Source organism: Coptis chinensis, chromosome 9, assembly GCF_015680905.1.
Source record: "Coptis chinensis isolate HL-2020 chromosome 9, ASM1568090v1, whole genome shotgun sequence".
In the NCBI taxonomy this organism is placed as follows: Eukaryota; Viridiplantae; Streptophyta; class Magnoliopsida; order Ranunculales; family Ranunculaceae; genus Coptis; species Coptis chinensis.
In genome coordinates, this window is record NC_141464.1 from 55886196 (window position 1) to 55911176 (window position 24981).

Consider the following 24981-nt stretch of genomic DNA (forward strand, 5'->3'; position numbering starts at 1 on the left):
ACATTCACTTTTAATAATCTGAGTATGACGAGCATGAAACGTGCATCCATGGATATGAAATTATGTTAACGGATACGAGACTGCTTGTGTCCCAAATCCCAATCAAGCTGTCATGGTGTCATGGACTCGTTCCCGTATATTTCGGCATTATTTTTCTCATCTGGGTTATCAAAATGAGCCCCGTATTGACCACCCACTTTATTTATTTATGGGATTGGCAGTTTGGATCTCTTTTGCTAAAAGGGTAGAACAATAATGATTATTCTTTATATGTCTTTTTACACCTACATACCCAATAGTTTTATGACATTGTGTTACTGTGAGATTATACAATACATGGCATCGGGTTGCCGTGAGATCTCATATCCCGGGAGTTGTCATTGAGAATTTTATTTATTTATTTTTTTTTTCAAATTTTAAACACACGACATACGGATATCTCATTTTATTCTTTAGAATTTCTTTATACACTCCAAGAACAGCACCAAAATCATGAAAAAAAATGTGCAATCAAAGTATCGTTTTGCTATCTCGTGGCAAATTTTTTCATATGCTAGATATAAGAAAATTTTGTGATTAAATTAATGAAAAAGAATTTTGATAATTAACACAAGCAAATACTTTATTTTGGTGAACACAGTCATCTCACGACAACTGATTTTTTTTTATGGTGGCTATCAAAAATAATTTAAAACAAAAAAGGACTCATGACAACAACCTTTCGTGAATTTGCTATCTCCCGGCAACTCCTTGTTGTGGGCATTACCTTAATTTTCACGGCAATTTCTTGTGGTGGGTGATTTTTTTAATGTTTTTTGTTTCAAATTTAAATTGTTACGTGCGCTTGTTGTCAAAGTTTACAATATTGAACAAGATTTTAGATACCACGAGTTGAGCGCTGAGTTTTCTTATTTTGTATGTTTTTTGTTCGAGTATGACCTATTCGGTACCGATTAATAACTAATCATACATTGCCAATAACAAAGTACATACTTAAAGAGTACTTAATCCCAGTTTATTAGGAAAGAAGCAAAACAAGACGGTCCAGCCAAAAGCACGCTTCACTGTCCTGCCTGCCCCCATTTTTTCTCCCTTCCCTTTCTCTTTCTCTTATCAAAAAAAAAAAATGCCAAAGAAGAAGAAATCTTCTAGAAAACCCCCAACCCCTCGCACTCGTCTCTCCCAATCACCAAACCCTAATAACAGCATGCCCAATTCTGAACCATTCCGAAACCCTAATTCGATTTCAATTACTGACCCAAACCAAGTCCCCACTCAAAACCCCATATCAATTGAACAAAATAATGTCCCCAATATTGATATCTTTCAAAACCCTATAACAAACCAACCTAAAGCTGATGTTTTGTTACAATATGAGAGAAGGGTTAAAAGCCCAAGCCCAACACCTATTTCAATTGAAGAGAATGAGGACAAGGCTGAAATGCCTATTTCAATTGAAGATGAAAAGAATCAAGAAGAGGTTTTTATTGAAAATGAGATGGCCCAAGAGGTTGAGAATGTACAGAATGTAGAAAATGATGAGAAAGATGGAAACTTTGGTGGGGAATTTGTGGTAGAAGAGACGGAAGGGGAAGAAGAGAAAGAGATGGAACAAGAAGAACAAGGAGAAGAAGAAGGTATAAATTTTTACTCTCCTTTGTCTGTTACAAATGTGGAAGAACATAATAATGTTGTGTTTGGTCTTATGTTGGATAATAATAATAATGTACCTATAATAGCTCCAAATGTTACTACACGAAAAAACACGAAAAGGAAGAGAGCTATGAATTGTAAACAACGGGCGGCTTTTGAGAAAAGATTGAGTATTGTGAAACAGAATTTTAAGCCTATACCTTTTGTTCCTGAGAAAAAACTAGAGTTTTGGAAGCATGAGGAGATTTTGAAACGATTAGGTTTATGGGATTTTGTGAATATGGAGTTTGATAAGGAAATTCGGTCGGATTTACTGGAATTGCTTATTGCGAATTATAATCGTAGTTCGCATTTTAGTACTGTGAATGATTTTAGGATTAAGCTTAGTCGGGCTGACCTTGGTCGAGCATTGAAACTTCCGGGGAAGAAGGAAAAGAGTATTTCGTTGGAGACTTCTGATTTTGAACCCGAAAGGGTATCTGAAGAATCTAGATTTTTTATTGAAGAACTTTTGTCGAATTGGATCCTTCTACATGATGAACCATGGATTGTCCCGAAAGAGATTAAAAGTTTCACTGAACTTATTAGAAATGGGCAGCTGCAGAAGGTTGATTGGGCTGGATTGATATGGTATATGGTAGATAAGGAGCTTCAGGCACAAGAAGGTGGGGAATGTTATTATGCTTCACATATCCAATGCTTGATGAAGTCACAGCGGGAAGAACTCTTTAAAGAACCACCTAGGCTGCAGGTTCCTGTGGTTGAGGAAGACGATGCTGTTGATTTGAAGATGGGGAGTGCAGAGGATTGTCAGCATCAAGAGTTAGAAAAGCAACAGATTGAGTTGTCTCTGGGTCAGAATATGAATGTGGATGAGCAACAATACCGAGAAGAGGATTCTATGGACTATCAAGAATGCAAACAAGAACCTGGAAGTCCGGCACCATGGTTTTTGAATGAGAAGGGCCACATGACTGATCATTGCTTGCGGCGTTGTAATCTGAATGAAGTTCAGAAGCTTGAGAGTCAAGACGTGATGAAAGAGGAAGAAGAGGGACAAGATTTTGATCCTCAGTCAAAGGGCACTGCGATTGGGGATTTTTCTTCCACTGACCTTCTTCAGGCAATTGGTACTACGAACATCACTTACAGCCCGTCCTTCCACCTTCCTGATCACTCATCTGGTTTCTTTCCCTCAAGGATCGACACTCATATGGATCCTGGTGGCACGTCTTTGTTTGATAATGCTTACAAGAGAGAACTTAGCCATGACAATGTTGCAGGCCATTCTCTTAATGATCACCAAAAGAGGATGAGGACGGATGTACCTGTGCAAGACTTTTATCTCTACATGCAACAAATAAGCACATTGGTAGGCAAAGCTCAAGCCTGTTATCAGGAGAAAGAACAAGCATGCCTGAATGCTGGAATGAATGAGGGAATTGTACTCTCTGAGTTGCAGCAGCAAAATGAGGATTTGAGTTATAATCTGCAGAAGACCAGGTATGAGTTGCAAACAAGAGAATCGGACAATGATAAACTTGAACATGAACTTGTTATGATGAGCAGTCTACTTGAAGGCTATAGGAGAGCTCTGAAGGAAACTCGACGAGTATTTGCTGAGTATAGAGAGCGTAACCCAGAGCCTGAAGAACCACTCTACATGGATGTTAGTGGATCTGGTGGCATTGTTCTAAGTACGAGGGAATTTGAACGACAGAGGTTTGAACAGGAAGAACAGGAGAAGATGCAGCGCTGCTTGTCTGACCAAATGATTAAACCTATGGAATCTGATTGGCTTGAGAAGTTTGGGATTAAACAGTTTGAATTTAATTGTCAGGAGCAGTTTGACTCCTTTGTAGAACATGTCAATTGTCTAGATAAAAAACTAATAGAGTTTGAGGAAAATGTCAAACACCTCAAAGAAATATCTGCCAAGGGTAAGATTGAAGAAACGTAATCAATGGGTTTTGGACAGGTACACACTATCTTTTTTCTTTTTCTTTTTTGACATGGTTCCCTCTAGCAAGAACTGTTGTGGTAGTTGTTATATTTAAGTAATTGTAGGTTCTCTCTCGAATTATGTGTATTTTTACATTCTGTTCCAATGTTTGTAACTTTGTAATGACATTGATCCTGTCATATGTGATTATCTCTTCATCTATGAAGTTGTTCTTTGTGCCTTTAATCATCTATGAAGTTGTTTCCTGTGGCTTCTTGTGTTCTTTGGTTCCGATCCATTTGGTTTATGTCAAATAGTTTAATTCATGTAGTTGCTCTTATTCTCGTTTGCCATATTTGTTTTCACAGAATAATCATTTGCATTGCCATATATTGTCTATCTTTTTCACTTTTATTCTTTTTTTAAAAAAATAAAAATGGCCATAATGCAGGTTTGTTTTCACAGAATAATCATTTGCATTGCCATATATTGTCTATCTTTTTTAAAAAAAATCAAAAAAACGAAAAATCTTTTTTTCTTTTTTTAAACTCGGTGGAAAAAAAACTATCACCGAAGTTTATCACCCAAAGATAAAAAAGGTGGCCCTTTTGCAAATGCTCTAAGGATATGATTGATTTTCGCGAACACACTTGGTTAAAGTCCTCGGGAGAGTAAGCCCAAAAATGTGCTCTTGTTAAAAGTACTTTGTATTTTTATTGTACTTTTCGTTTTTCACTTTTTACTACAGAATCGTTGGAAGTGCTTTTGCATTAACAAATTTTGTTTTCTCAACAATGTATTGTCTTCTCCTACCCAACTGATTTCTTAATTTCAGTTGGATTTCGGTTCCTGCTCTTATTTTTGAACAACACAATTATTTGTGTTTTGTCTCCCACACACCTATTCTTTTCTCTCATCTCTAGCATAACGTGGTCATCCTGATAGTATTTGTTTTTGTAAAACAGATGGAGGAACCAAGGTAAGCATTAACTAAATTTTGGTAACTTTTGAAAATCAACTAAATTTACAGCTCTTGGACCGTTTTTCATTTACAGTCATGTTTATTTATTGCCAACTTTGTTTGAGCCTAAACGATTTGAGTACTGTAGGTTGATGTCTTGAAGTGTTTATAGAACCCATATAACCCGAGTAAAGCTAGTCGGAACTCGCAAGTGTCATAAGAAATGTATTTAACAGTAACGCTACAACATTGGTTAAACCCATTGATGAATTGGACAGCATTTAGATCACAAGTCCTTGATGTCTCACTTAGTATGAAAGTTCTGCAGAGGAAAGCATTTTCTTTGGAGCTTGATTGGAAGGAAATGAAATTGGTTTACAAAATAAGTTTTTTTTGTGACCTCATCTGTTGTTTAAGTAGGTCACTTCCGAGGTGGCAATTGCTACCCTGAGTTCGCCATGCATTGGTTTTTCTTTTGGGGGCAAGATAACTTAACTCGCCTAGCCAAGTTAACTTGACTGAGCTCTAATATCTAACTATTATAAAAATTGCGACTCTTATCTACAGTCCCGCAACAGTAAAAAAAATATTTTTTAATGTAACTCTAACTCTCTTCAATATAATCTATAGCATAGTACAAAATATTAGGATATGTGTATTTATCGATACTCAATTTCTGGATATGTATTGTGGATATATCCCTCTCTTTGGGGATATTTGACATTGTTTCACATGCAAATATCGTGGATATATCTAAAATATCGATAAATATCGTAGATATTGTGGATATTTCTTGATATATCATGATACATTATTTATATTTATTTAAAATATAATGGTAAATATTAAATAAAATTGTTATATAAACAAAATATCGTTAAATATCTCCAAATATCGTAAAATATCCCCAATTATCACAAATATTGCAAATATCGTCAAAATATCACCGATATTTGTAGTCGTATATATCTCTTAACATATCGTAATATTTATATATATATATTTTTCTGAAATCTGAATAGATATCCCAAATATCACGATATATCGGGATATTTTGTACTATGATCTATAGTAGTTGAAATATATAGATAAATATGGAACTAAAAAAAGTGTAAATCATCATCAACTGGGTCCTTTTTTTTTTTTTTTTTTTTTTTTTTTCCGATGAACAAACTGATTATATTAATCAAAAGATGGATTACATACAACAACACAAGAAAAAATAGATGAAAACAATACAAGAGAACCACAACAAGTCTTGAACATCCATAAAATCTTGAACCGAACTCCACTGAACCGAACGCCAACACCGGCAGCAAACCCACATTGGAAACCCCACCACCACTTTCTCCAAATCAGCTACAACCGTACTCAACCAAAAACCATGTTGGATCTCCCAAAGCAAAGACTCAAGAGCCTTCAAATCGCGCAGTATTACACTCCACGACACAAGCGGCAGATTAGCAATCCCATAAAAGAATGCCCCACCAAGAGCCCTACAAAGGGGCGGTGGCCTGACCAAATTACTACCCAAACCAGCAATCCAGAGAAGGAATAGATAATGGGAGAGAGCCTTGTCCTCAGCCAAGTAAGATATAGAGCCAAACCAGAGAAACAGACAGAGAGGGTTGAACCCATGGCTTTGCCACTGATATTGAGCTACTAGATCCAAAGGAACCAGCTTGAAGCAATAAACACCTGAAAAATATAACCAGAAACCTAGATCTAACTTATTTAAGGTCTTCAAAGAAGAAACAATCTGCAAAATTGGGAAAGAAGACTTCTCCAAAGGAGAAAACCAAAACCCCCATAGCCAGATCCAATGAAGTGCATGACCTGTGATGTCGATCATCCTATGTGTTGCAAGAACACTTAAAGGAGTGATTTTTTTTTTCTTTTTCTTCTTCATTGCAGCTGGGGTGGGAAAAGAGAGAAGCTACCAGGGAAGGTGAGAAGAGAAGGAGATTTGATAAGGAGAGATACTGCTTTTCCCCGCAGGAGAGGGTTTCTCTACTCTCACTATTGAGAGAGATCGAGAGCGGCAGCCATTAGAGAGGTTATGTGCTTTGTTTCATTATGTAACCTGCTAATACGGTGTTATTCTAACGTACGTTCATGATACTAGTGATATAGTGTGAACAGTGAAGGTGCGAAAAACGTTTAATGGGATGCAACTTGGTGGATCAGTAGTTCATTATTAACTGCACCACTGAAATAGCGAAAAACATATAATGGGATCCAACTTGGTGGATCATTAGTTTGGTGGATCATTAGTTTAGGTGATTCCATCGGTCACTCATCAAATTGGATTGGGCAACCCCTAAAAAAAAAGAAATTTTACAAATTTTCCATTTTACAAGTTTGCCATCAAAGCCCAAGCCCAGCAACCAATTCAACCGGTATCGCCAAAACGAACCCTCCGGGTCGTTTCTGTTTACATTCAAATGACATGGTCATGTCGTTTGACTATACACTCAAACGACTTGGCCAAGTCGTTTGAGTATACACACAAACGACATGGTCATGTCGTTTGAGTGCACACTCAAACTACGTGATCACATCGTTTGTGTGTACACTCAAACGACTTGGCCAAGTCGTTTGAGTGTAAACTCAAACGACATGGTCGACATGACCATGTCGTTTGAGTTTGAGTTACACTCAAACTACATTGCCAAGTCGTTTGAGTATACACTCAAACGATATAGACAAGTCGTTTGAGTGTTACTCACACTAACACTCAAATTACGCGGCAATATCGTTTGAGTGTACACTCAAACTACATGGCCGCGTAGTTTGAGTATACACTCAAACGATATGGCCAGGTAGTTTGAGTGTTAGTGTGAGTAACACTCAAACGACTTGTCCATGTAGTTTGAGTGTACACTCAAACGACGTGGTCATGTAGTTTGAGTACACACTCAAACGACATGGCCGCGTAGTTTGAGTGTTAGTGCTCTCAACACTCAAACGACTTGTCCATGTAGTTTGAGTATACACTCAAACGACTTGGTCACGTGTTTGAGAGTGTACACTCAAATGACGTGGACATGCACTCAAACGATTCCAAACGCACTCAAACGATTTCAATTGAATTAGAAAAATTGAAATCCGATTTAAAAAATTGGGTTAGAAACAACACAATTACATCAATAAAACTACATGCACTCTTTATCTGTTATGACATAGTATCTTTATAACCAAGTTAAAACATGTAATCAAACATGCTACATGTAATCAAACATGCTAAAATCTAAAATAATAATTTGTTTCATATCTAAACTTATTATTATTATTATTTTTTCAATTGTGAATCATAAACTAGTTTGGAGTTTGGAGTTCAGAGTTCAGGGTTTAGAAATTTCGTGACATAGTATCTTTATAACCAAGTTAAAAAATGTAATCAAACATGCTACATGTAATCAAACATGCTAAAATCTAAAATAATAATTTGTTTTATATCTAAACTTGTTATTATTATTATTTTTTCAATTGTGAATCATAAACTAGTTTGGGGTTTGGAGTTCAGAGTTCAGGGTTTAGAAATTTCGTACCAACATATTTCACTTAATCATTTGAAATAATAATTTGTTTTATATCTAAACTTGTTATTTTTAATTTTATTTTTAAAATTGTGAATCATAAACTAGGTTGGGATTTAGGGTTTAGGGTTTAGGGTTTAGAGTTGTTTACAAATTTCGTACTAACATATTTTACTTAATTATTCAAAATAATAATTTGTTTTATTTATAAACTTATTATTTTTTATTTTCTTTTTCAAATTTTGAATCATAAACTAGTTTGGGGGTTTGGGGTTTGGGTTTAGGGTTTAGGGTTTAGGGTTTACAAATTTCGTACCGACATAAAAAAAAATTTAATTTCAAACATATTTCACTCAATTATCCAAATCTAAAATAATAATTTGTTTTATATCTAAACTTGTTATTTTCCATTTTTTTTATTTAATTGTAAATAATAAACTAGTTTGGGGGGTTTACAAATATATTTCACTCAATTATTCGAAATATATCAAAATTTCAAATATATATAGAATACTCATTCACTCAGTTTAGAGTTTAGGGTTTACATAGAATACTCAAGTTTCTCTACATACTCAAGTTTCTCTAAATGGAACATGAAGATGAAGAAGAAGTATTTGAGGTAATGTTTGAGGTACAACAACAAATTAAAGAAGAACAACAAATTAGAAAATGAGAAAATAGAAGATATGTTGAAAGTGAAGAAGTGGAACAAAATGTTGAAGGTCAAGGTGAAGAATTTGAAGATGCGACAAGTCGAGCAAATGAAATGCCGAGAAATCGTCGACGACAAAGTGCAAACCTAAATAATGAGGTAACACTTGATTAAAATGAATACAAAACACTTGATTGATTGAATGAATGAATGAATGGATGCAAAACCCGAGCCCAAACGACATGGCTGGGTCGTTTGGGAATACTATCAAACGACATGGTCGTGTAGTTTGAGAACACTACAGAACGACATGGCGGTGTAGTTTGAGAACACTACGAATCCACATGTCCGTGTCGCTTTGATTACACTATAGACTACATAGCCGGGTCGCTTTGGTAAAACTATAGAACGACTTCTCCGTGTCGCTTGGGGACACTATAGAACTACATGGCTGGGTCGTTTGGACCCTCTATGAAACTACATGGCTGGGTCGTTTGGACTAAATTTAATTAAAAGTTTTTTTTTTTTTTTTTTTTTTTTTTTTTTTTTTTTTTGACTTTGAAACTAAATGCAAATTGTTTGAGACTCTTGTTTTATTCTTCTATATGTAGAATTCTTTGCCGCTATCCGGGAACCGATCCTCTGCAAACTCGAATGATGTGGATTGCCAATTGATTTTAAGTGATACAACAGAAATTTTTACTACGGAAGAGGTATGATTGAGTAGGCATTGATTTCATTTTTTTTTAAAAAATTTTCTAAATATAACTTTATTAGTGTATTAATAATAGTTGTTGTTTTTTATGTGTTTAAGTCTTTCATACACGTAGCGAGGCAATCAGTTGGGCAACCGCTAGAGGAAGACAAGTTAATGTTGTTGTGGTCATTGAAAAGTCGGAGTGTGCCAAAGGAAACCGAAAGCAAAGATTGAATTTGGCTTGCGAAGTGCTTCGGGTGTGTATCGGTCACACAAGAAGGAAGGCGAAGAGAGGGCTAATAAGAGAAGGTCGGGAACCAAGAAATCGGGATGTCCATTTAAGTTAAAAGGTGTTTTCCAACGCGGCACTGTCGATAGTTAGAAAATTGTCGTTCTTAATGGTGTTCACAACCATCCATTGGCGAAGACCCTTGAAGGACATGCATTTGTTACTCGACTAACCGTTCCAGAGTTTGAGTATTTGTCAGAGATGAGTAAGTGTGGAATAAAACCTAAACAAATATTTGATTTCATCAAGAATAGGTATCATGATAACATCTCTAGTATATCCCAAGTCTACACTGCAAGGCAGAAGGTGAGGAAATTGGATATGAACGGTCTCACACAATTGCAGAGATTGCGTGAGTTGTTAGCAAATTAAAAGAGCATTATTTTGAGGAGTTGAGACAGGATGAGAATACCGAGGAGATAACGGGATTGTTATGGGCCCATCCAGAAGGTGTTAAGTTGGCTCGGACTTTTCCAACAGTTTTCATGTTAGACGCTACCTACAAAACTAACAGCTATCGGTGGCCTTTCGTACAGTTTGTTGGGGTGACTTCAACGTGGAAATCTTTCACCGTGTCGTCTTTGCTTCACCAAACAACAAATCGACTATGAGTGGGCCCTGCATCATTTTAGTAGCTTGCTTGGTGACATAAGCCCATCCGGTGATCGTGGTCCGACAGGACTTAGCCCCGATGAGTGCCGATTGACGAGTTTTCCTAACACACACAAGCATCTATGTAGATGGCATATCGTTATTAAGGCCCTTTCAAAATGTTACGATATTTTTCCAACTACGAGAACTTGTAGAGAAGGCCCAGTTCTTGTGGAACACCAGTAGTCAAATCGAAGACAGAGGTTATTTTCCAAACAGATGGGATGCTTTGGAAAAATATTACGAGGGTTAAGTACTCCAATTTTGTTTGTTATTTGGCGAGACTTGGTTTCCTCCGCAGGGGATCGATTCAGTATGTTGTTGGACCGACCAACACATTCACTTTGGGAGTACAACGACCAATAGAGTTGAAGCGGTCTCATGCTCGTGAAGCGGTACTAGGAAATGCAAACGCCATGATTTTTTTTTGAGTATGTTTAGCTTAATCCACCCGATTCTAGAGATCCGGATGTCCGAGATTAGAGCTACCTTCGAGAGAAGTATGATTGTAACTTCAAAGACCACCACCGGATTCCTTTGTTTCGTGAACTCAGAGGCTTTGTCTCACGCAAGTGTTTGGACTTGTTATTTGAAGAAATAGATAGCCGCGTAAAGCGTGTTAAAGATGGAGAGATAAGGTGTTGGTGTTATTTGTGCACGAGCCATGGACTACCATGTGCTCATGAATTAATTGAGCTTGAAGAGCAAGAGCGGTCCATCCCTTTGACTGCTATCGACCCCTTTTGGAAAACATTGTCTGCTTCTCCCAATGTGTCAGTGGGTGTTGGTCCCGATGTTGCACCTTCGATGGACTTGTTCATGAATAGGTTTGCAATGATTTCTGAAGAAGAGCAGAGGGTTATGATTAGGAAGCTTATGGAGATTGCCGTACCAGAAAGTACATGGCTAGTACCGCCTCTTGAGGAAGCAAAAACCAAAGGTCGGCCGAAAGGTAGCTGCAGCAGAAAGCTTCCAACTGGAGATGATAACTCTTCAAAGCGAGATCCATCTCATTTTGAACATTCTCAACGTGACCATGAAGAGTGGGTCTCGTCACAACCAAACACTATGCCCACCCAAAACACCCACAGCACACCAAGAAAGAAGTCTTCTCCAAAACTACCAACCCAAAACATCCACACCACACCAACAAATAAGCCTTCTCCGAAAACACCAAAAACAACCACACCAAGAAATAAACCTTCTCCCAAAACACCAAAAACAACCACACCAAGAAATAAGCCTTCTCCAAAAATAGTCACACCACGAAATGTGAGAGATGGCTTAGACTTTGGAAATACGAGGGGTCCTAAGGATTACGGGTTGGATATTCCTGAAGAAATGCATAAATACATTGTTAGAGTCCATGACCCCCGTTGGCGATGGCAACTGCGGTTATAGAGCTTTCATTGATTGCATTAGGAAGAAGTCAAGAAGAATGGCCACAGATGAGAAGGGAGTTGTACGCGAGTTTATCGACAACCTCCCCTTTATTGTACTTTGTACAATCAAAGTGAGGTTTTTATTCGATGAAGGAAATCCTACATGAAGAAGGTTACGCGACCCTTAAATAAGTGGATGAGCATGCCTTTTCTTTGGATACTTATTTGCTTTAAGATTTAATGTTGTCCTTATGCATTTAGGAGCTCGCCGCTTGCTTCCTTCTCATGCCGCTGAGAACCCAAGCAAATCCTAAGAGAGTGACCCAAGTGTTGGGTAGCGCACATGTTGGTGGAAATCATTTTGTCAATGTTGAACTTGTTGAAGATTGTTCGGTTCCTCCAGTAATGCGCCAATGGCTTAGAGCTCGATATGATATTGCTGAAAGTTGGAATTTGGCCTTGACAGCAAGGCAATTGCAATTTATGGCATTGAACATTCCCAATTTAATATGGGAAAAGGAGCTCGTTGAAGACCCAACAGTACATGTTATCGACTAAGTTGTTTGTATGTTGTCGATATGATATTTTGATATAATTTGTATTTTGATGTAATTTGGAACAAGTGTAATTTGATTTGATTTTTATGTTATCAATGTTAGGGCTTTTATTTGATTTGATTTGGAAATCGAGTAATCGACTAAGTTGATTCGGACGACAATCGAGTGATTTGGAAATCGAGCGATCGACTAAGTGATATATTAATATAATTTGATATTTTGATGTAATTTGGAACAAGTGTAATTTGATTTGATTTTTATGTTATTTGGAAATAATGTTAGGGCTTTTATTTGATTTGATTTGGAAATCGAGTGATCGACTAAGTTGATTCGGACGACAATCGAGTGATTTGGAAATAGAGCGATCGGCTAAGTTGATTCGGATAGCAATCGAGTGATTTGGAAATCGAATGATTGACTAAGTTGATTCGGATGACAATCGAGTGATCAACTAGTTGATTCGAACGGCAATCGAGTGATTTGAAATAATGTTCGTATGTTGTCAATAATGACCGAAACTACACGGTCAAGTCGTTTGACTTTAATCCCAAACGACCCATCCACATCGTTTGGGATTAAAGACAAACGACATGAACAAGTCGTTTGTATTTTATACCAAACGATGTGACCATGTCGTTTGGTCTAAAGGCCAAACGATCCGGAGAGGTCGTTTGGCCTTTAGACCAAAACGATGTGGCCATGTCGTTTGGTATAAAGGCCAAACGATGTTAATGGGTCGTTTGGGATTAAAAGAGAACGATCTGCCGAAGTCGTTTGGTATAAAGGGAAAACGATTTGCTGAGGTCGTTTGGCTTTTATGCCAAACGATGCGGCTGGGCCGTTTGGAAAAAAAAAATTTCAAAATTCGTTTTGTTTTTACAACACTTTCATATTCATCAAATTCCACTTTTCCATTCAAACATCAAATATCAAACACTCATTCATCAAATATCAAATACTCATTCATCAAATTCATCTATTCATATTCATCAAATTCCATTCAAACATTAAACATCATTCATCCATTCAAATATCCAACATTCATTCAAACATCATATCCATCCATTCATTCGAAGTTAACAAAATTACAAACCCTAAACTGAAAACAAATTACATCCATCAAACTAAAACTGAAAACAAAGTTAACAAAGTTTCAAATAATCCATCCATCAAACAAATTACAAAGTTACAAACCCTAAACCAAACAAATCAACTATAAGCCCACCAATGTACTTGCACTGGTCAAGTTGTACTGCTCAAGGAGGACCTTGCTTCCTCGGCATATCATTCCCACCAATTGCGGACCTCTCTCTAGCAAACGATCGGTTTCATCGATGACGCCGCTTAAATTTAAAAAAGGAAAATCAAAATAAGTTACCAATCGAATGCAAAAAATCACAGTTAGAGAAACTCAATTAAAAATCACAATACTTACAATCAGTGAACAGTTAGGTAGTGTTTCCAGGGAGGGATGAATAGGAAGAAGCTCAGGATTCACCAAAACTATATGAGAATTCATCGTATACCAAGTCATGTAGTTTTGATGACACTCCCATGGATAAGACGAAATAGGTCCTCGGTTGCAGGGTTGGATCACGTGATTCTGCCACGACTCCCAGAAAAGTGGCCCAATATTGGTCCAAATCACCTCATACCCGCCCCCGCCATTTTCTTGTTCTCCAATTTGGTATTGGAGGATCTTTAGGTACAAGCCGCACATGACCCAACCGACGCGACCACCCTTGGATAACCAGAAAGCTCGACAATGTTGAAAAACATAGCAATCCCTCAAAAAATGCAATGTCATCGATCGGGTTTGTATCTCTGATATTTTTGTTGGGATGCCAAACAACCTGAAACAAAATCAAATGTGTCATTAACAACTCCAATGATCAATTACTAAAAAAAAATAAAACAAACTTAAATACCAAATTGTCATTGAATTTAATACTTACATTGAACTCATTCAAATCATCAATTATCGCCGATAAAACCGCAATGCATACGTTGTATTGTAATAGTGTGGAACGATCGGATGTGTCTATGAGCACGCCGGCCGGTGACGAGATATATAGTTGAAGTTTGGGACCATCATGAATACCGAAAATACTCATAGATCCATGCCTAGATATACACAAATAGTTAACATATTGATAGAGTAATAAAATTAACATTAAAAAAATAAACTCTAAAATACTCAAGTTTTACCCGTAGAAGAGTCATATAGCCCGTAACCCTTTCACCTTCGCATGTGGCAGCCTCGAGACCTCTATATAAAAACGCCAAAATTGTCGCACCCCATGCATACTCTTCTATCTCAATCAATTTCAACAACGACCTCGTGATAACATATAGGCACTCCAAATCCCGGACTTGTCGAGAAAAACGCACATCTAAAGAAAAAACAGATAAAAGCTCTAACAGTCCGTTGAACATCCTGGAAACTTGAGGCCTTCTCCACCACATTCCCAGCAGCATTACATATAGGGCTATCATGAACCTTGTTCGCAAAATGCTTCCGGATGAATTCTAGCCTTACTTTTGAAGTGAGGCTAGAATATTGATAGTATGTTTCAGGAGAATATGGAGACATATTGATATGCACTCATCAGTATTCAATATTCAGGAGTACCCATAATAGTATTTTGTTGACTTCAACAGTGATATTGATAGTAGCATGCGCAGCCGAGAAGCGCACATAAAATTAGTGTTATTATTTTCAATTTATATTATGACAGCCATAACAGCGAATGGAGTGATTAGTAGCCAAGCAGCGCGCCACTAAACCGGTGTTATGGTTTCAGTTTGTGACTGTGGTACACCTTCAGTATTTAGGTTAGGCCATTGCCTACACCAACAGTTTCACTTTCTAGAACGTCTCAACAGTTGTCCAAGTTCTTCAACTAAAGATAGTTCTATGTGAAAAGGGGAACAATGTATTCTTATCGTTTATTTTTGCAATCCAATCTGTAATTTGCATAGTTTGTGTAATTACAGCTTGAGGGGGAGTGTTGAAGTATGTAAAGTATCCCACGTTTCTATAAGTGTGGATACGTATTTAGGAGTTTCTGTTTTGAATAGTTTGACATCCAAGTAAGTCAAGTATAAATAGATGAAATTATGGGTAGATTATTAACAACTCTCTAACCCAATTATTCTAGCCTCCACTCTTCTCCATTCTTCTTCTTAATGGTTTTCCTATTACAATCATGTTTAAACTCTCCTAACATCACCACTAACAAATATTGTGTATCCACAATAAATTCTAAACTTGAGTTCCATTTATAATACGGGAAATTGCTACTGGTTGTGAAAATCTGAAGTTTATATTATGAGTCAACATCTAAAATTCATTAGTATATTAGATTGCCTGTCAACGTTTCAAGGATGGTTCTAGTAGTTCTAAGTTCTAATCATATAACCAGTCAAACCGTGTCAAAACAGAAAAATGGACACTGATTATGACTGATTATTGCGGAGGTAATCCTATTGAAGACGAATCTTGTTATAGGTTAGAATAAGACGAGTTTGCTATTTTGAGGTGTGTAATCTTGACTTCAACACAATAAACGACATCTTATGGTGTATCATCAATCCATGGATTAACAGGTCGTGTGTAAAAGTCTATAGAAGACTTTTGTCTCCAAGTGACCAAACTAATCTTACTAAAAGCGTAGACTTTGTCTGCATAAGAAATCCTGTATATGGTCATTATGGTGCTACAAAAAATTTGGTAAACAAACTTCTCTCATGTGATTCTATGACCTCTGTCCCAATGCATTCTCCAGCTACTACTCCATACTATTACCTATTCTTTTTGTTCAGTTTATTCATTTTTGTATTCCATGGAGTCACAGTTATATCAGCAGAAAATGATATCACACACATTGGGGCCATCATCGACGTCAATTCTCGTATTGGAAAAGAAGAGAATATATCCATGGAAATAGCCATCCAGAACTTCAATAAAGCATCTGGCAACAAGAAGACGTTAGTCCTCCATGTAAGCGATTCGGGTGGAAATCCTCTCCAAGCATCCACGGCAGGTAACAAATTTCTATCAATCAAATTGAATCTGCATTTGAGTTTTCAAGTTTGAAACAAGATATTAAACATTTATGCTCTTTTTGAGAGAAATGAGCTAGGAACACTCTGTTTGTTCAGGGTTGTTTTACTGCTCCTCAATCTTTTTCGAGTACATGTCCGCTTGGGCATCTTTGAAATTCGTCATCGACCACCAATAATCCAGGGATGCCTTATGTATGAAAGCCTGAAAGGAGCTTAAAACGCTAATGTTTTGATTGTTTAATTTTCTTACCCTCAAATTGGAAAGAGATCTACAAAATATCTAATATGGCAGTTTTGTGTTGCAGCTGAAAACCTTATAAAACAGAAGCAAGTTCAAGCAATTATCGGCATGGAAACATGGCAGGAGGCAGCATTAGTTGCTGAAGTCTCAAAGCGAATACGCGTCCCCATCCTTTCTTTCGCTGCACCTTCAATCACCCTTCCACTAACTTCGGTGAGATGGCCTTTCTTGGTGAGGATGGTCAATAATGATTCTCTACAAGTGCAATGCATTGCATCCATTGTGGGCTCTTACGATTGGCGTAGAGTTATCGTAATTTATGAAGCCGATAGCTATAGTACTACTGATTCGGGGATCCTCACACTTCTTTCAGATGCATTGCAAGCTGTGGGCTCAGAGGTTGAGCACTGGTCTGCTTTCCCACCTTTTTCTTCACTCTCCGATCCAAACTCTTTCATTCGTGAAGAACTTGAGAAAATTAACAAGTACAAGCAATCAAGGGTCTTCATCATTGTTCGGTCATCGCTAGAGCTAGCCACACGTATAATAACAGAAGCGAAGCAAATCGGTTTCATGGGAAGAGATTCAGTCTGGATTACAGCAGACTCGGTTACAAACCAATTCGACATAGTTAACTCATCAGTTATGTCCTCCATGCAAGGCATTATAGGAATTAGGACCCCTTTCTCTGAAACAAGCCCATCATTCAAAGACTTCTCCATTCAATTCCGAAATCTTTTCAGATCAACTGACCCTCAGGAAGATAAATCTGAACCTGGAATATACGCTCTCCGTGCTTACGATACCATTTCCACAATAGGATTAGCCATGGAAAAATCAACAGATATTAGTACTAGTGCTGCCTTACTGGACAACATCCTATCTAGCAACTTCACTGGTTTAAGTGGACAAATTCAATTTCAAAACAGAGAATTATCTTGCTTCACGACTTATGAGGTTGTTAATGTGGTTGGAAAGAGTTACAATCGGCTAAAATTTTGGTCCCCGGAGTATGGATTCACAGATGAGGTTATTGATGGCAAAATGAGTCAAGAGAAAAGCACGAAGAGTTTATTGGATGATCTAGTTCATTGGCCAGGGGGGCTACGAAGAGTCCCACTTGGATGGGTGATGCCAAATGCTGCAAATCGAATGGTTATCGGTATACCTGGTAGGACTTCATTTGAGAAGTTTGTGAAAGTGAAGGAAGGAGAAGATCCCACAGGTTTCTGTATTGATGTGTTCAAGAATGCTCTACAACGTCTCAACTACACTCTACCATACATTTTAAGTCCGTGAACACCGCTCCTGGCTTGTATAATGATCTGGTGGATCAGGTCTACCTTGGGGTAATCACTAACTTTGTTATTATTCAATAACAGCCAACATTTTTATAACAGAACATAGCATAACAAATTTGGGATTAATTGGGAAAGCAAAAATAGTTTAAAAGCGGATTCCACTGATATTGGAACCTAAAACAATTTCTTAATGTTTGTAGTAGATTTTTAATCATTAGTTATACCAATAAGTTGATTAACGTTATATTATGTTACTTAATGAAAAATCAAAGTGTTTTGTTCAATCCTCAGTGTTGATTTTTCTCTGGTCTAAATGTTGATTGTAGTGTGTCTTTGGCTCTTTGCAAGCTTGCAGCTCAAGCATGCAATGACAAGAAAATTTTAACTTTATCTTGATTAGTCGTACCGGTCAGTTGTCTCAGCTTCGATATATGCTTTTGAAATGAGGTTATGCTGAGCCACTGACACAGTTTATTTTTTTTATTTTTTTTATTTTTATATATATTATATATATCTGACTCCGTGAATTTTAGTAAAAAAATATAACATTGACTCAAATTCATATTATCGTATACTATTTTTGTAAAAAACAAATTTCCTGGGAACAATGACATTTTTTTTGACATATACTCCTAAAATGTTTCAGTTTGCATGTTTAACATTAGTACACATTAGTACAAAAACTAAAAGCTCTCATTTTTCTGAAAAAATGAAAGCCTTTCACATCACCAAGACTCTTGAAATTTGTCTCAATTGTAATTGTAATTGTTTTTGTCTATCTTGCATTTTAGTTCTCCTGCATGCTATCTGATATGTGATGAAGTACTTGTCAACTTCTGACCGTGGTCCCAATCTGTTTATTGCAAGAAATTTGATGCTGCGGTAGGCGATATTACGATCTTAGCAAATCGAACCAATTACGTGGAATTCACTCAACCTTACGCAGAATCAGGGTTAACGATGGTGGTCCCTGTGAAATCCGAAGAAAAGGCATGGTTGTTTGTAAAGCCATTCAGCGCTGCAATGTGGCTTGCAGTCAGCATTGCGTTGATGTACACAATGTTTGTTGTTTGGTTTTTGGAACACAGATCCAATCCAGAATTTAGAGGTCCATGGATGAATCAACTTAGCACTGCAATGTGGTTCACATTCTCCACTATATTCTTTGCACACAGTAAGTTCTCCTCTGAAGTCTGAACACAACTAGAAACATAATCTAATTGGCAATGTTGATGGGCCTGACCAAGGAGTTCAATTGTAGATTCGTTTGTACTTGCATCTGTGATTCTGGGTTATGTTTGGGCCTTGATTTGGGCTTTCTATTTTTGAATTATATTTTGTATGGTTTATTAATTGATCCATTTTGCAGGAGAGGCTTTACGTAGCAACTTCACTAGAGTTGTGATGGTGGTCTGGCTCTTCGTCGTCTTTGTGTTGACGTCTAGCTATACAGCCAGTCTCACATCCATGCTCACAGTACAACGTCTTCAGCCAACGGTAACCGACATTGCAACATTACAGAGGAGTAACTCACCTGTTGGTTGTGATGGTGATTCATTCGTGTTGAAATATATGCAAGATGTTCTTAAATTTGATGGAAGCAACATCATAAATGTGAAAAGTGAATATGATTATCCAGAAGCATTCAGAAATGGAACAATAAAAGCTGCCTTCCTAGAGCTTCCTTATTCACGAGTCTTCATTAAAAGAAACTGCAAGGATTACCAAGTCACAGAAAACACACACAGATTTGGAGGCTTGAGCTTTGTAAGTATACTGTATAGTCTATATAACCTCTTAACAGTCAAGTTTATATATACATTGGGCTCAGCTAGACCTAGACTAAACCTCTACCTAAACTAGAGTCTCAAAATTTAAGTGGCTAATGTAAAATTTTGCACAAACAAGAAAGTGATAATGGAACACGCACACATCTATATGTTTCACCAAGTTTCTCCATCTTTTTAGTCTAAATTGAGTTTGAATATGTTTCAGATTTTCCCTAAAGGCTCTCCCATTGCTAGAGACTTTTCCAATGCATTCTTAAAATTATCGGAAGAAGGGAAACTAAACGAACTGGATCGAAAGTGGTTCAAGTCCTCAAACAATGAGTGTGCTGATTCCAATAAGGACACTGATAATCAAAGCTTAAGCGTCAGTAATTTCTGGGGTCTCTTTCTGCTCACAGCACTTACTTCCACAATTATGCTTGTACTCTACATTCTTCATCTATTCAGAAAATTTGGACGCCATTCTGTTCGTCCAATAGGAACAACATCAGGTACTGATGCAAGTTTTTGGAGTAGGATCAAGGCACTTCGAACCTACTTCAGTAATAGCCAACAACTTCATATGTCGAATAAAGATCTAAATTCGGATGAAGCAAGGGATGATGTTGTAGTATTGATCTCTTCAAATAATGGAGAGCTTATAAGTGCATACAATACTCCAGGACATCCCCAAGCGACTCCTGTGACAGAAATTGAAATGCCAGAGACATATACAGGGGAATCTAAGGCTCAAACAAGAGTGCTCAGAATACTTAACTCATTTCCTGGTAAGCGTAGGCGGGTCCATGGTTTTAACTATGAAGATCCTGAACGGCAACGTATTCCGAATAGTACTTAATTTTCGATCATTTGCTCTTTTTTTTTTTTTTAAATTTGCATTCGAACATTCTTTAGAACTAGCCATTTGGCCCGGCCTATGGCCGGACTTGCTACATAGATAGCTAATGACTCAAAAGCTTAAAATCAACTTAAATAAATAATATATGTATATTGATAGCTAATAATTCACTACATATTTTGTTTGAAGGGTTTATGTTTTTCTATTTTTTTTAAGAGATTGCAATCAAAATACTATATACACACAATACTTGTATAGATGAAAAAATTCCGTTTAAAGAATAAAATATCTCGTCCTCACTTGGCATGCAAAAAAACACCAACAAAGAGAATAATGGATTACATGCATGAGTAAATAAACCTATATTAATGGTACATCGTTGGCATATATTCAGGGTTTAACTAAGAATAGGGATGCATGTTGTCTTGGATTGCGGGAGCAAGAGCATGTCATCACTTTCCAGTACAACTCTTTCAAAGTTTTAAAATCAAATAACACATCAACAACCATAGGCAATCACTTTCTTTATGACCAACTATGAAGTTGATTGATGTTAATTTAATTTGTAATCAAATTTACATGTGCAACGATTTGGAATATAGATTAGCCAAGAGTGATGAAATCAATGCGAACTTGATTACAATCTAACGCAACCGAATGCAACTTATTGTAACTTTGGGCTGACCCATAAATGATACTCTGTGAAATGTCATATATTCTTCATCTTAATTACAGTCTTACATCAGTTTACTCTGTAGGCAGTAAACTACAACCAAGATATGGGCCATATACTACGAATCCATCATCGTTGTGAACACCCAACCTTCCTAGATGATTTGCTGCTTTGTTTACTTCTATATGAACATTCTTGTAAGTAACCTCCTCCAAGAAGAAAGTAAACAGAACATATAAAGTATAAAGTACTTTGTATGGGCTGCTTCTATAAAATATTATGAAAAAAACTTTGGTACAAATATTAACACATTTGTATGTGGGTATGTCTATTTCATACAGTCAGTAACATCAACTTCAACGAAGTATTTGCATACATTTAGTAACATTAATTCAACAAAGCATTTGCATCCAATGGCACGTTCAAGATTGAAAGAAACCATAACACCAAAGTTGTCAGGCATGTAAAAGTCTCCTCCACCAATGCCGTAACCACCACCAAGAACTTTCTGGCTAGTTTTAAGATCCAACTTTGCAATGAACTCTTTCGTTGTCTCTGCCCAATATATGAAGGTCCACTTACACATTTATCATGAGACAAAAGGCAAAAAATATAAAATAAACTCTGAAAGAAAAGAAAGTTCAAAGAAACAGTGCATACTCAGAAATAGCAGCCAAGATGTCAAGACATTTCTCCTTGATTGGGCTTCTGCAAGTGCTCTGTTTCGAGGATTGAAATCCCAAGGCAGTGTCTTTAAGTGGAGATCTAATATGTTGAAACAATCATAATTGGGACTTTATTGTTTACCTTACTGCCTTGCTAAGGAACATGACACATAGTGAGCTAAGAGGTATGAGCCTAGCTGGGATGTCTTAGTTATCAATATAGATTCCTTAAGACCCTTTTGTTGATTGTTACTTATCTATTATTACCAATCAACAAATTGATCTGGTTCTAGGTAGAGACATCTTAGCATTTTGGCCCCTAGAGACCAAATCCCATCGTCTTGACCACATGTATTTGGTAATTTATGACATTTCTCTTCAAGTCATACTTTTTTAAGAATTGGAAGGAACATATTTGGCTTACCAATTCCGCCAATTTTTACAAATCCTTCTCGAATAGTTTTTTCACTATCCTTTAGTTTATATTGAACATTGGCCAAGTAGCATTGAAATCCCTTATTGGCATATGTACCGACCTTTCTAAATAACCAAGAAATCTGCAATTTTGAAGATAAATTTAAACTCTCCAACCATTTATATCAGATTTCAATCAATTTAAATTTAAACCCTCGATCAAGTCCTCAACCAAACAGGTATATAGTTCTCTACTATTAAGCACAATATAATTTCAACTAAATCTCCACATTTTAGATCTAAAAAGATTACTTAAAATGATAAGATACATAGCCCGCTGATATTATGTGAGGGAAAAAAAAAATACATATCATCATTGTAACCAAAAACATATATGAATATGTTAAGAAAACTAACATCTCACTGGAAAATTCACCCCTTCACGAAAAGCATATATGAATTGGTTGATCCTTTCCATCCAACTCATGTAGGGGCCAGGTAAACAAAAAATAATACACGGTGTATTTTTGGCCCTTCAGCCACTTCACACCCCTCTACTACTCCATGTAAATTTATTGAACACCCCTTCAATTAACAATCTAAGTTTCCTCCAACATAGATTTATGAGTTAACTAGCTCAACATCCAAATTAAGAGACAAAAGAATATCATGATTTTTTTTATAGTACATGGATGAAAAGTGTAAGATGCAACCATCTCTTCTCAACAAACCATGGGAAAAAGATATATCAAATAAGTTAAAGTAGAAGATGTAATAGCAAAAAGAAAATAATGCAATTACAGAGCATCGTCTCTTTTCAAGAAACTCATAGAAACCAAGATATAAAGGAAGCTAGTGAATTGAATTAAACAAATGGGTTAACCACCCCTTGTTTTCTATTGGAATGAGATATTTCTTGTGTTTGGAGAATGAATTGCTATCTAGGGGATACTTGATTGATCTTGCCTAAATGGTTTGACATTTAAAACAATTTCTCGACCAGTTTGAAGAAATAAGCAATTGTAACACAGATGGCATGTAATATGGTTCTCACATTACAAATAGTTCTACATATACCGCAAAAAGAAATATATAATACTTATATCATTCTCATAAAAAAATCTCACACAATGACCAATTTTACAATAAAACATTTTGAAAAAATACCTAAGAGAAAGGAAAACACAAATATCAACATGTAGAGATTCTAAATTAAAGCATTTTATTACCTTTGATAACTTTCGGTTTAAATTGTGGCGGCAGAAGAAGTGACGATTCATTAAATCCCATAGGCTCCACCATATGAATCCCAGGTGATGCACATCATCTTTGAGTTACCCCAATTCCATTTCTGAGTTGATGGCCATGCCTGTTGCTCCCAAAACCTGCCACATATATGCAGCACCACACTAAAAGTAGAATCTTGGTATCTCTGCAGCTCCTTTATCCTGTTCCTTGCCATCTCAAGCTCCTTTCTTGCTGCTGCTCCCTCTGCGATCTCTTCTTGAAGCTTCTTCCTCTTTGCTTGCAATGAATTAATACTGATATTCAGCATGTTGATCTCAACTGTCTTGATCTTGAGTTGCCTTTGTAATTCCACAATGTTTGATTTCTGCTCCTTCAGACCATAGTATTCGAGTAACTCACCTTCGAGTTTATCAAATAGGTCTCTACTAATGTACAATTTACCATAAGGAAAGCAACCAAAAGCTCAGGGTGCTATGGTCAAGAAATCTATGGGAAAACCTATATCGTGCAAAATTTCCTTGCACGTTGCACAGGAGACTCCATTCATCAAGTAGTTCGATTCCCATTCATCTTGCACTCTTCGACTCCATTCACTTAGGGTAGGGTAGTATGAATATTACTCTTTCAGCTCCAAACAAAAAACAAAAAAACCTTTCGGAGGAGTTAAAATATTTTACTCAACATACATGCACAGTCGTAGTTCATATTTACCTCATAGTTTCAGGTGCCGAATTTTAGTGTCCTAATCAGAGGTGCTTGTGATTGCCTAAAACGAACTTTGGGGTCTAGATGAATAATCTGTGTCAAGTTGAGGGGCCAAAACTACCTTTTTTCTGAGTAATGTCTATGTTGATCGATCGACCAATATACCAAATAATCAATTTGATTCAAAATAATGAACATTGACAAAAAAGGATTAAAAAATAATGTAAACTTGATGACCTAAGGAAATTGCACTGCTTTCCTAACCATAGCTAACATTATAATTTTGTTGTTGATACTGTCCAAATATTATGGACTTATTATCTGTTGGAGGCAGAGCGGCACAATTGCAATGACAATAATCAATCCAAGTCATCTTCGCAATAGTTTAGCTGAAAAGAAATTACATTGTTTTCCCAATCATAGCCAACATTATAGTTTTGTTGTTGAAAGCTTCCTAGTACAGACCTATCATTTGTTGGAAGCATAGCCATGCAGCATGATATTAGGATCGGTTTGTATCCATGTATTCCATATGGGTAATGCCATATCTCGCATCTTTGAAATGAAACGTTATCGATTGAGAGGGCAAATAAGCGAATCCTATAGCATAGTTGGAAAGATTTATGTGGATGATCTACTCGACATAATCTACTTTTTGACCATCTCATCGATCAATATATTTAAGCCGGTCTGTTAAGATGAGTAAATTCTGCAC

At 36.7% G+C, this 24981-nt stretch overlaps 1 protein-coding gene and 1 pseudogene across 2 annotated transcripts; both read left to right on the forward strand.

Annotated features, from left to right (window-relative positions):
• The first annotated feature begins 960 nt into the window (after positions 1-960).
• On the forward strand, positions 961-3841 carry LOC147476822 (uncharacterized). Its single transcript, XM_086582492.1, has one exon. The coding sequence runs from the start codon at positions 1127-1129 to the stop codon at positions 3611-3613; it is 2487 nt and encodes an 828-aa protein (XP_086438618.1). The 5' UTR covers positions 961-1126; the 3' UTR covers positions 3614-3841.
• Positions 3842-16025: 12184 nt separating this feature from the next.
• LOC147476823 (glutamate receptor 2.7-like) lies at positions 16026-20727 on the forward strand (annotated as a pseudogene). Its single transcript, XR_015207916.1, has 5 exons — positions 16026-16369; positions 16697-17981; positions 18801-19107; positions 19303-19700; positions 19929-20727. The product of XR_015207916.1 is annotated as a glutamate receptor 2.7-like (transcript).
• Positions 20728-24981: the final 4254 nt, after the last annotated feature.

Coding starts and splice junctions, on each gene's coding strand:
- LOC147476822 (XM_086582492.1), top strand. CDS start 1,127: ATGCCAAAGAAGAAGAAATCTTCTAGAAAACCCCCAACCCCTCGCACT.